Here is a 14,181-nt window from a genome sequence, read left to right as displayed (position 1 = left end):
CATCGTCAAAATCATGTCCTAATTTTGAACTCGAACCAAGGATTCTTAAAGTCAAAATCACTAATAACCTCTCCTACCAAGACGCCAAAAAGTTGATATCCGCAGAGTCTCAAATTACTCCACTCAGAACATATTCAGCCACTGTTTCTTCCCTCGTTCATCCTCCTGTAACCAAAGTTTCCACTTCATGCCAGACAGACATATCTTGGGTAAACGACAAACAAATTACCTCACAGACTGAACAAGAACCAAAGAGACAAACTAATCCAGGAAAGGTTAGTCAGTTGTCCAATAAAGAAAAGAAACAGCTGCGAAGGGCAAAGGCTCTTCAGCATTTAGAGGTACCATCAACGTCACCAACATCAGTGACGGTTCATAATCCGTTTGGACCTCTTGATATGGAGGTCACTCCTTCACAGCCAGAACGAGGGAGTAGACGTTCCTCGCGTTCAAGATCCCCGGTTGAACCGCCATGAACAGCACTATTAATTCAATTCAGTGGAATTGTAGAGGCCTTCGGAATAATTTTAATGATCTACAATTATTAGCTCAAGATTTTAATCCGTCGGTTTTTAGTTTACAAGAGACACACTTGAAAAGTACTGATAACTTTGAATTGCGTCGGTACAATTCATTCCATTCCTTCTCACCTCCAGGTGACAGAGCCACCGGTGGCGCTTCTATTATCGTGAGGCAGGATGTTATCCACAGCCCGGTTCCTCTCAAAAGCAATCTGCAGGCTATTGCTGTCCGTCTCACTTTACAGATCACCTTTACGCTTTGCTCTTTGTATATTTCTCCTTCTACAGCTCTTCGACAGTCCGATCTTCAGGATCTCTTTGACCAACTTCCTCGACCATATATAATCATGGGTGATCTTAATGGACATAATCCTTTGTGGGGAAGTACCGACACCAACAATAAAGGAAAACTCCTCGAGGATTTCATTTCAAACAATAACTTATGCATCTTTAATGATGGATCTGTCACATATTTACATCCTGGTTCGGGAACTTATTCTGCACTCGATCTGTCCCTCGCAGACCCAACTGTTTATAACGAATTTGAATGGTCAGTTCACGATGACCTGTGTGGAAGTGACCATTTTCCAACAATACTTTCCGCTATAAATCAGAGTGATGACTCATCTGCCACAAGGTGGAATTTTAATAAGGCTAACTGGCCATTATTTCAGACAATGTGTGCTGACAACTTGAACTCTGCCGTTTTTGTTAATGTTCCAGATCCGATTCAGTTGTTCTCTGACAAACTGAAAAGTATTGCCGATGAAACTATTCCTAAGGCCTCTGCTAAACCACATGTTCGTAGACCATGGTTTACTGACAGTTGCAAACAAGCTAGGAAGTGTAGAAAGAAGGCAGAAAAATATTTTCGCCACCACCCTACAGTTCATGATTTAAATACTTTTAAAATAAACAATGCCAAGGCTCGACGTACGTTTAAACAAAGTAAACGCCAGTCATGGAAGACCTTTGTATCAAATATTAATTCACGTACACCAATGACAAAGGTGTGGAACATGATACAGAGAATCAAGGGTAAAGGTAGAAATTCCAGTGTTCATCATCTAAAAGATGGACCCGAGGTTTTAACTGATAAAATTGACATTGCAAACAAGTTGGGTGAAACTTTAGCTAAACATTCTTCTTCCTCAAACTATAATACAAAGTTTCAGAAATATAAAGATCAACAAGAAAAACGTGATATTAACTTTCATTCTGATAATGGTGAAGATTATAATGAACTCTTTTCACTACATGAACTGAATACTGCCCTAGCGCAAGCTCACGATACGGCAACAGGTGCTGATAATATCCACTATCAGCTCCTGAAACATTTACCCAATACATGTCTTGAAATTCTTCTGAACATTTTTGATCATATTTGGACAACAGGCCAATTTCCTCCGTCGTGGCGTCAAGCCATTGTTGTACCAATACCTAAGCCTGGTCGGGATCATACAGATCCATCAAACTACAGACCTATTTCACTAACTAGCTGCGTTTGCAAGACCATGGAACGCATGGTCAGTAATAGATTAGTGTGGTTTTTAGAATCCAATAATCTTATTACTAACATCCAATGTGGTTTTCGCAAAAATAGAAGCACTATTGACCATTTGGTTCGACTAGAATCATTTGTTAAAAATTCCATTGTCCATAACCAGCATGCTGTATCAATCTTTTTCGACCTTCACAAAGCTTATGATACAACATGGAAATATGGTATCTTAAGGGAATTACGTGATTTTGGTTTGAGAGGCCGTTTGCCTCATTTTATATCTCAATTTTTAGCAGGCAGACAATTTCAAGTTCGTGTCGGATCATCGCTGTCTGACCATTATAATCAGGATCAGGGGGTTCCACAAGGCAGTATTTTGTCTGTTACTTTGTTTAGCATAAAAACCAATAGTCTATCGAAAGTATTACATGATTCCATAGATGGGTCATTGTTCGTGGATGATTTTAATGTTTCATGTCGTGGTAAAAATATGCATTCCATTGAGAGACAATTACAGATGTGTTTAAATAAAATTCATAAATGGTCACTTGAAAATGGATTTAAGTTTTCACAGATAAAAACCAAATGTATACATTTCTGTCGGAAATATAAGCCTCATAAAGATCCTGAACTGTTTTTAGATGGCTCTCCAATTACCGTTGTAAAGGAAGCCAAGTTTCTGGGACTGATTTTCGACAAACATTTGACCTTTTTACCACATATTAAGTATTTGAAGACCAAATGCCTGAAAGCATTAGATCTCCTAAAAGTGGTGTCCAGTTTAAAGTGGGGAGGGGATCAAACTACCCTCCTTCATTTGTACAGATCACTAATCCGATCAAAGCTTGATTATGGTTCCATCGTGTATGGCGGGGCCTGTCGAAGCAACTTGAAACTGCTTGATTCTATCCATCACCAAGGTTTAAGACTTTGTCTTGGATCTTTCAGCACTTCTCCTATTGACAGCATTTATGTTGAAGCTGATGAGCCTTCTTTGACCCAAAGACGTATTAAATTATCTTTGCAGTACATTACTAAACTATATTCGAATCAGACGAACCCTGCATATAACTGTGTATTCCATCCCCTCAATGAGGATCTGTACAACAAAAAATCTTCTCTCGTTCCACCTCTAGGGATAAGGATTAAACCTTTCCTTTCTGCTGCTGGCATTGACCTAGAAAATATTTCTCCTTCTCGTCTGCTGTCTTCTCCTCCTTGGCAGTTGGTTAGGCCACAAGTAGACCTAACCTTGACTATATTTAAGAAATCAGAAACGAATGAATTACAATATAAACAAGAATATAATCAATTAAAAACTAAATATAGTACATATAAATCCATATTTACAGATGGGTCCAAGGATGGTGGGGCAGTGGCTTGTGCCACTGTCGTTGGATCCAAAACAGTATCTTCTCGACTGCCGGATCATACCTCAATTTTCACAGCTGAAGCAAACGCTATATTAACAGCCTTAAAATATATCAATAAACATTCCAAATATAAGCAGTATACAATCTTTTCAGACTCTCTTTCGTGCCTTCAAGCTATTTTTAATAGAGTCTTTCTACCAAACATCCACTTTTAGTAGAGATTATTGAAGTGTACAATGATCTTGCTACTGGCCAATACGACGTCGTCTTTTGTTGGTTACCCAGCCACGTTGGCACTTCTGGGAACACACTTGCCGATCTGGCTGCCAAAGCAGCACTCACCAAATCTATGACACCACTACTTATTCCATACTCTGATTATAAAGATGTCATCCGATCTTACATCCGGGATCTTATGCAGAAGAATTGGGACACCCAGGTAGGTATCAATAAATTACATGAAATTAAACCCCACATTGGTTATACCTACTTGGGTTGTCAGTCTAGATTTGAAGAGGTCATCATAAGGCGATGTCGTATTGGCCACACTAGATATACCCATGAATATCTATTGAAAGGTGAGGATCCTCCGTTCTGCATCCCTTGTGATGAAAGAATCACAGTCAAGCATGTCTTGCTTGATTGTGTTGAATATTCCATCACAAGGGATAAGTATTTTAAAACACGAACCATGAAGGATCTTTTTAGTAAAGTAAATCATCATTTAATTATTGCATATTTAAAAGAATAATTATTACATTTGTTATCCGATTTGTGAATAGATAAATATTTTATAAGTGGTCATTTGGATTAGTAACTGGGATTGTTAGTGGCTGTACCTTCAAGGGGGGTTGAAGTAGAGTAAAATTATTGTCCTCCTGAGAAGGTACGTAAGTCCCAAGGCATTCAAAGGTAATTTAAATTGACCGTCTATTTTAATTGTAGTATCCCTGTCATTTTAATTTTGTCTAAAATTCACTTCATCGCCTGCAGTTGAAGGGATGATATAAATCCAGCTAGGGTCCATGTAGGTAGCAAAAGTACTGTAAGTCCCCATGGTCCCTAGTATGGTGACCTACCTTCAGTTGTTGGCGATCTGTAGCCTGTTTTTATTTTCTGTATTGCCCTCTCTAGTTTAAATGTTTTAGATTTCATGATTAGTTTTAACATCAATATATCTGTGATAATCTAGTTAGTTTTACTGTCCTTTGTCGATGGATATTTTAGATTGATTACCTTGTTTTCATCGCTATATGGCTGTAATATTGCCGATGCGATGTAAAAATTTAACTCACTCACTCACTCACTCAGGTACCCATATTGCTATACGCATTGTGATATATTTGGAATATATCAAATATGTGTGACTGTGAGTGGCACTATTTGTGCATGACCATACATTTTCTACATTATAAGTCCCTAAACATATATGTTTTTGTTCTGATAACAGCAATATCAAACTTAGGCTGCATAGTTAGGAATTCTGTTTCCGTTTTATACACTGCTTAGTATGCCGTCTTGTCATTGAATAACGAAGGAAAACATTTGTTATGAATGAAATTGTGTGCATATCGTAATAATTTAACAATCACAAAATGTTTACATATGTTTTTTTCCCCAATGTACCGTCTCTGAGGAAAATTATTGCCAAACGTGCCGTTTGAAATGCATATGACGATGTATTGGTATTACCATGCAGTCCTACAAAACACATTAAACGATGTACATTGTTGTTACAATGCATCCTGCAGAAAGAAGACAGAACAAGGGCTGGGTGTCTCTCAACCTGTTAACACTGTGTCAACTACGGCATGGGATTCCAGTGGGGTAGCACTATAACAACAATATAATGTGGTAGACATACATGTGTATGCATGTGCGTTCTTGACCTAGTGTCAGTAATGTATATTTTTCCTTCCTCGATTTGACTGGTGACTGCTCAGCAATATGCTCATGCACAGATTAAGGATACCGTATTTCCTACGTTAGAACCCCGTGTGTCTATCAATTAGACTCTAATCAAATCGCTACCTTGCCGAATTTTACAAGGGGTTTACAAGTCTGTGCATACGGACCCCGAAACGAATATACCCTGTGCAGCCCATGCATGTAAGGTTTATCGCAATTTCAGAAAAATGTGGACTCCTTTGTATCGAATATTATGAAGATAACGTTTTTTGTTTTATAAATATATAATAGGGTGATTCCAGAGACTTCTTGCAGTATTTATGTACACCGTTCAGCAACAAACATTCGCTACGAAAGCTACGATACGAGAATTAGATGCTCTATGTCCGAGAACAACATCATTACTTCCAGTAAACACGGTACGTTATCGTCATATTTCAGGGCGCTCGTCAATGTAGTTCCTCAGTATGATGAATAAGGAAAATATGAAGTTAAGCGCCAACCTATTTCAAAACTAAGATGTGAAGCTGTGGAAATGTTAGGCTAAAGTAATAGGGAAGACCAATCCATATTTAGAGAAGGTTCATCTAGTGACTGATTTAGTAATATCATAATTATTTGTAACATATGTCATATTTGTCATGGAAGTCGCGGTGGCTGAGCGGGCTAGGCGGCTGATTTTGTGTGCTGGCGATTAGGTGCCTGACTCTGAGGGTGCGGGTTCGAATCCCGGATGGGACTCAACCGAAAAAAGTACTAGAATTTGTACTTTACTAAGAAAGTGAAATCCCAAATATGACATATGTTGCATTTGACCACTTTCTAAATGGCATCGTGTAATCATAATTATTTGTAATTACAGTTAACAGAAATGCTGTAAAAGATATGATGGCACTGCTTTTTAAAGCTAAATACCTATTTCTATCCTGCTTATACAACACTATTAAATTTAGGCTTCACTTGTCAAACATGACAATCATGTGACCTTGTAAAGGTCACCTCTGATTTTCACTTTTCAAAAAGAGGCAACCTTTATGAGGAAAACAAAATGCAAGTTTCGAGAAATGCTTATTGTGTGTGTTATGTTTTGTAATCTGTTACACAACCACAGAGATTGTATTACCCAGAAACCTTGTCGCCATAATCTTACATCCATATGTCATCTGAAGAAGTAACCCAGAAACTTCGTGTTAGACAATAGAAAGAAGTTGTCATCCATATACTCATCTTATTAGCATCTGTTTCTATTTCTGATATTCCTTATGTTCACAATGAGCACAGGATATTGTTTACACAGAAAACTGGCTAGTATTTCATAAAGAGTAATTGTTGTTTAATATCTCTCATGTGTACAACAACCAAAGAGTGTACGTTACCCACAGATTTGCACGGAACATCACATTCTTTGTCTAATTACTGATATTCCTCATGTTAACAACCGCAAAGAAATGTTTTCTCAAAAACCTGTTCGTATATTCATAATCTCATTGATAGTCGTTTGTGTAAATGCAACATAACTTTTGTTTTCACTGTGGAAGAAATCACGACCTGTCACCAGGCCTCTTGTTTATATATTATCAGCAATAACTGAGTCAATTTTCGAAGGAAGGTTCGGATGTCTTCGGGGTTTAAAAATGCAAAAGGTAGTAAGAGGCAAATGTAAAATGTATCAACGTTGCAGATGGTCCAAATTTAAGGTAGTGTGAAAACGTGTTGTCATATTGATGGTAATAATGCCGCAATTAACATCTACCGTGACCAGTTTATCACTGGCTATATCCTGTTTGGGGGAAATATTAAATTAAATGGATTAGTGGATTTCAGATAACAGACCTTTTAAACTTCCTGCTACAGTGACTAATTTCCCTGTGCATGTTTTAGGACTGTGGGCATTCGCTCATCAACTGGATGAGAAGTAAACGTATTTCAATACTTCTTTTAAGCAGCTTCCGGTTTGGGGGCAATTATCCTTAATACTATCGAACTAGGACGAGATTCCTTGTGTTCCTTGTGTATTTTTGTTTTTCTTGTTTGTTTTTTGTTGTTGTTTTTTTTGTTGGTTTTTTTTTTTTTTTTTTGGGGGGGGGGGGGGGTTTGGTTGGTTTTTTTTTGGTTTTTTGGTTTTTTTTGTTGTGTTTTTGATGATTCATGCAAGTGACATTGCTTACAAGGAAATGTGATACTACTTGCTCCGTCCCGAACACTCCAACCCATCGCTCGGCCATTGAGATCGTCATGTTAATAATGATTTGGTGGTTTTAAGAGTTTTAGGAAACGCCGGCAGTTCCTTAGGAAAGCATAGAAATGAACTGTAATAGTTGCACGTTCTTGTGAGTCATGCTACTTATCTTCGTGTACAGATGTAAACAGGATGTCGTGAGTGATCAGATTCGTACAGACATCTACACCGTGGACGCTGCGACTCCAGATACACAGCTGCAGTAACATCCATGTAAGTATTGTGATCTACTCTATGTTGTTTGCTGTTGTTGTGCATGTGTTTGTGTGCGTGCACGAATATATAGTGAGAATATGTGTGTGTGTGTGCGTTGTTCTTTCGTGTGTGCGTTGTTGTTTTTGTGTGTGTGTGTGTTGTTTCGTGTACGTGTGTTATTTTGTGTGTTGTTTTGTACGTGTGATGGGTGTGCTGTTTCGTGTGTCTATTGTTCTCTTGTGTGTGTTGCTTTGCTTTGTGTTTGTTGTTTCATGTCAGTGTGTGTGTGGTTGGTGTCTGTGTGTCTGAGCGTCTGTCTGTGTCGCTGTGCGTGTCTATGTGTGTTCAGCAGCGTCTTGAGGTAACACGTTCTGATGTTCACAAAGTTTAGGTTACACCACTTTCATCTATAAATGTATTTGTGTGTGTTGTTTTTCTTTGTGTTTGTTGTTTTGCTTCGTGTTTGGTGTTTTGCTTCGCGTTTGTTGTTTTGCTTCGTGTTTGTGTGTTTGTTGTTTCGTGCGTGCGTGCGTGCGTGCGTGCGTGCGTATGTGTGTGTGTTTTCAGTAACGTCTTGAGGTAACGCATTCTAATGTTCACAAAGTTTAGGTTATACCACTATCATCTATAATTGTATTTGTTAAACTCCGAAGCGCGGATATCATTCAATGCTGTTTTGGGGTTCAAACCGGCAAGAACACTGAAAATGGTTGATGTTTCGTTGATAACATCACATAAGACCGAAGAGTGAACAACCAAATAATATGTAACTAACTAACATATTGAAAACTAACATTGTTTGGTAACCTATGTAAGGATGAATAAGCCACTCCTAGATAGTGACAAAGCTTTGCCATCCGAGAGCGTGTGTCATGTGTTCGTTCAACTTTCCTTTCGTACATAGCCACGTTCCGCTTGACGGCTCAAGTTGTGAAGTGCATATCCGGGGCTTGGAGGTAATTGGGTTCGGACCTGCTCGAGCACATTTATTGATAAATAGATTGCCCTGGGATTGCCCTATTACGAAAGAACATTACCTTGATAAAAATAAGTCATTTTAGTGGTGAGGTGACACTTCACCCATTAAGAGTGATTAATGTATGAAATAACTCATCAGGAATACGCAGGATCAGTTTCCCTTCACTTTGCAACCATTAACCTACCACCCAGAAATCGAATATATAAATGAGTCTATATTATCGGTTTTACGTATCTGAATAAGTCGTCACATTTACCTTCATTTGTTGTCATGCTTATATCAAGGAAATAGTCACGGAATACTCTCGCACATCTGGCTGTCCCTGTCTCTGCACCCCTCCCTCGTAACAAGTAGTGAACTGTGTCAAAATTTTAATAATATTTTTGTTAAACTACTTTTGAGGTTTTTTTCCAAATTATTTCTCCAAAAAAGTCAGATATGTCTTAATTATGATCAACCTTTCATATGTTTTATGAGTATTATATGTTTATTAGTTTTCGAGTTTTTAAGCAAAACGGACTTTAAACACTGAAGGTTAAACATAGAACCGTCTCCGAAGTAAGGTCGGCCGTGAAGCGCATGTTAAATCTCATAACCCAGGTAAGGGACTAAATATGATGTTAATTGCCACAAGTGTCTCATATTTCAGATACCTGACACTATTCACAGCAGTTCTATTAACATGTAACAGAGCTTATTTTTACATGTCACACCACTTTATAATTCTAAACTCAACTTTAGAAGTCATTCTAATGGTTTATACTATGCATATTTATGTTGAAAGTTGGCCAGATGTATTTACTTACACACCGAAAAGCACGACGTTTATTTAAAAGTTTGCGACAAAACATAGAGGAAGACAATGAGCATGTGTCGATTCATTACAAGCAGCAATCTTTAAGTAGCATCTGTCTGTTAATACAGAATGTCATGTTTATTAAATTCAATATGTAAGGGAGTTAATCGCACAGTTTTAGATGTAAACCGGGAAACTGTCTTGTTCATGCCGTTTATTTTGCAAGTGTTGATGAAATATTTTCGGACAATATTATAATGTAAATATAATCTGATTTTCAAAGAGTTTGACGCTATACTGATGCAACGCCTTAAAAGGTTTCTTGTTTTTGTTTCTTTCTTATTTCAAAGATCCTCTAATTAACACTAGCGCAGAAATATCTTGTTAACATATATGCAAGGGAAAAGGTACCCGCAACACACCATATTATTTATGGTATCAATATATACTTCTCATCAGAAGTTTACACTCACCAGTGTAAATATAGCCACTTACTTCAGGCAACTGTTCCAAACTAAATTTTGCAAAATATTCCATAGTTGTTGTTTTTTCAGGTATAGTTTACGCAGAAGGTATCTCAAAAAGCAGCATATTTCATAAAAACTCAGGGGTTGTTACCCGACCCTGTCTTGCTTTTGCTCTAAGATAAGGCAACCTACTGGATCATAATATATGCTAAAAATCTCATCTTCACTGAAGCATAATCTTAAAGCCAATCTTTATATACAGACCAAACAATCCTATTACATGTATATGATTAAACCCCAAACTGACAATATTCTCTTTTTAAAAATCAAGGGAGACCCGGAAATAATTTAAGATTTCCAAAAAGGTAAAGGATGTATGTTTTAGTAATAGATGCATGATGATAATGAAAGAACTGGGAACACAATACAACCGCAAGTAAGGTATGTATGGCAGATATTATGACAGACAACAATCGTGAAAGGATGAGAGACGAGGCATTTCAAGGTTTGGATCCGTTGTCAGAATTTGCAAAGCGTCAGTTGATTCTACGAGCTTCGTCATTCCCATTAACTAAAAGTATTATTTTTCAGCAAATATCATTCTGTAATTTCTAGGTTTTTTTCCCTCGTGTATGTGAAATGACTATCATTTGCAGTAAACAATTTAGATTACAGACTTTTCAAAAGACTTGGATCTTCACATGAATGTTGATTATGTTGTAAATGAACGCTAGTTACTCAACACAGTTAAAGTAAACTATTTACAGTGGAAGCTGTCTAAACTGGCACTCACTGGGACTAAAGAAATCATCCGGTTTAGACAAATTACTGGATTGTCGAACTGATGGTAAATGTACAAGCTATGGATGGGACTAAGATTTTATACCGGTGTTGACAACTTGCTGGATTGGACAGATGCCGGTTTTGTCGGCTTCCACTGTAACTCTGTTAGTTGACTCATTTGGGGGGAATTACGTATATTGTAGCTAAAATATAGGGCCTACACATTCTGATCAGGATTCACAATGTTTCATGATTCTGGGCCCGTAAGGGTCTGCAGCTTTGCAGGGTTAAGTACACACGCTGTATTTTGTTTTCTTATTTAATCAGATATACATATATAGATATATAGATATCTGTGTTCTAACCAATAGATGCTGCAATACGGAAGAAATATGTACGACCCATGGGTGTTGGTGATGGTATTTGTCTTGCTCCATGAATCACTGACTGTCGAATCAACACCTGGCTGCATCCAGTCTCCTGATCTACGCCATCATGGAACATCTGTCGATTGTAGGAACAGAAACTTGGAAAGCATCCCTGAAAATCTTCCCAAAAACACAACACATTTAGATATGAGTCACAACAACATTACAGTCCTTGTGGGGAAATTCCTACATTTACCGAACCTAAAATATCTAGACATATCGTTTAATAAACTAATACAACTTGACGAAGGAGCGTTTAAGGAAACTGCTGATTTACAAGAACTCTATCTAAATGACAACCAGTTGATGCTTGATTCCAACATCTACCCAGATGATGTATTCCACCCTCTACAGGAGCTTCGTATCCTTCACCTGCACAACAACGATCCTCGAGATAAAGGATCGTATCCCGAAAAGGCCCTAGAGAAGCTAAAACATCTTCAAGAACTGAAAATTGACACCTTCACCGAAACCACCTTTGGTCCGGGATTTTCAAAGCTTAAAAGTTTGAAGCGCCTTCGGTTTGGATTTAGCCTGTGCAAACTTTCATTTCTATATAATAATACCTTCCAGTCATTTCAGTACAGTGCGCACATAGAAACCCTGGATCTTCACCTGTGTCCTCTGGTCAGAATACAACCAAATGCCTTTCGATACCTTGGATCAGTAAAGAACGTCATCTTGTCAAATGCAATTACATTAACTCCAACTGAGGCAGTATCTGCAATGCATGGCCTCAGAGGAAAAAACATAACTTCCATCAAAATTAATCACATCTTTCAATTGTTTAATCTTAAAATAGGATTAATGAATCAGCGAATATTAGGTAAAAACATCGTAGCAAATCTGAAAGATGTCTGCGTGGAGAGATTTGAAATGATCAACTGTAAACTGTTGTGGTTTGACAGTTCAGTTATTAATGACCAGTCTCTATTTGCGTCCTGTGTTAAGGTTGTTGACCTTTCTGGTAACGATTGGTTCGGAGATCCTAAAATATTGTTTGAAATATCCCTGATGCCAAATCTTGTCTCCCTCAATTTGTCAGATACCTACAGCAAAACACAGGAGTCTACTAAACAGAAAATTGTAGAGGTGTGTGGTATCTCAATCCCGACATTAGGCCTCACCCTTCCAGAGACCCTGGTGTCTTTGGTCATTAGTGGTAAGAACTTTGGCTGTTTTGCTAATGTAACTATCTATAACGCCAAGTCGCTGAAATATCTGTCTCTGACATATGCGGGTCTTGACAGGTTCAGCAGTACAGTCAGTGGGCTTCGTAACCTTACCTATTTAGATATATCCGGCAATAACTGTGCGGGTATATCGTCGGGTATGTTATCCAGCTTCCCTATGCTTGATACCCTGATTATGTCCGATACCAACCTTGACCTGGGAGAGGCTTTATCTAACGTGCAACATGGGTTATCATATCTCCCTCACTTACGCACACTGGACGTGAGCTCGAACAATCTTCGACTGCTCAGTGCTCCATCCTTTCAAGGAGCCCCACTGAAGTCTGTCATTCTGTCAAACAACAGATTTTCATCCATACCTTTTGACCTTTCCACAACACCACACCTGGGTCACCTTGACCTCAGCTCCAACTCAATCGCTGCACTTTCATTAACGGAAATGAAACAGCTCGATGAACTGGCCACCAGGAACAACATCTCTTTAGACCTTGATGGCAATCTCCTGTCGTGCGGGTGTAAAACGCTAGACTTCGTCGTGTGGTTGTTTAAGACAAATGTGAATACAAGGGCAAGGAACTCTTCATGTTCCAGGGACGACGGATCAGTGACAAATGCGTCCTACATACACGAACATTACGATGAAATCTGGAAGCAGTGCGTTGGAAGCTTTTGGCTTTCCATCAGCGTTGTTTGTTATGCTGTTATTGTATTGGTTATCATTGCATTATTTGTCATTCATCGAAGAAGAACGCTTCTTATAAATATTATCTTACGGATGTTTGGTTTTAAGACATCAAAGAAAGTACTGAAAAGAAATGATTTTCCTAACGATGCTTACATCGCGTACAGTGAGGACGACTACAGGTATGTATGTCACACTGTTAGGCGTATCTTAGAGAACCAGAATGGGCTTAAGCTATTCCTCAAGGACAGAGACACCATCCCTGGGGGACAAATTGCTGAAGACATCATCGACGGCATAGATTCCAGCTGGAATGTAGTTTTTGCTCTCAGCCAATCATTTCTGGAGGACCAGTGGTGCCGCTTCATTGTCAACCGCGTTGTGTATTCGTCTTCGAGAATGCCCGCAGGGAGCATTGTTCTGGTATTGTTTGAGGATGTGAGACGAGGGGACATTCCTCCCACCTTACTGAACGTTGTGGAGCAGAGATACATCTTCGACATTGGGAAGTACAGAGGCGATGAAGAGAGACTGTGGGCTGATGTCTGTCAGTGTGTTGTGATGGACAAAGACAATTAGTTTCAACCTCGAACATAAGGTTTTCATCTGCAGCCACTTACGTTTTACAAGAGGTATTGTATCATTCTCAGTGGCGGTGAGGTAGGCTTGTGGTAAAGGCGTTCGCCAGTTAAAACCGAAGACTTCGGTTTGATTCTCCACATATAAACCTAAAGTGTGCTTCTCATCATATATTACGTCATCCCTTGTTTTCCCAGAATAACCGCATTTGAGGTTTTGATACTGTGGAACGATGTATGTCAGTGTGCTGTGATAGACAAAGACAATTAGTTTCAATCTCTACTACAGCTACTTACGTTTTACCACGGGTTTTACAACGGGTATTGTATTATTCTCAGTGGCGGTGAGGTAGCCTTGTGGTAAAGGCTTTCACCCGTTAAAACCGAAGACCTGGGTTTGATTCCGCATATAGACACGATGTGTGAAGCCAATTTTTGGTGCCCGCCGACGTAACATTGTTGGAATGTGGCTAAAACTGGCGTAAAACTTTACTCACTCATGCATGAAGAAACAGATCGAGAAACAGAGGGACAAAAA

General features: G+C 38.7%; 1 protein-coding gene across 1 annotated transcript; it reads left to right on the top strand.

Annotated features, from left to right (window-relative positions):
• Positions 1 to 11,133: 11,133 nt before the first annotated feature.
• LOC137286330 (toll-like receptor 4) lies at positions 11,134 to 13,678 on the top strand. Its single transcript, XM_067818120.1, has one exon. It carries the CDS (start codon positions 11,134 to 11,136, stop codon positions 13,642 to 13,644), a length of 2,511 nt encoding a protein of 836 aa, XP_067674221.1. The 3' UTR covers positions 13,645 to 13,678.
• Positions 13,679 to 14,181: the final 503 nt, after the last annotated feature.

This window comes from Haliotis asinina, chromosome 6 (genome assembly GCF_037392515.1).
Source record: "Haliotis asinina isolate JCU_RB_2024 chromosome 6, JCU_Hal_asi_v2, whole genome shotgun sequence".
NCBI lineage: Eukaryota > Metazoa > Mollusca > Gastropoda > Lepetellida > Haliotidae > Haliotis > Haliotis asinina.
Note: the sequence above shows the minus strand (reverse complement) of the source record. Positions and strands in the feature narration are given on the sequence as shown.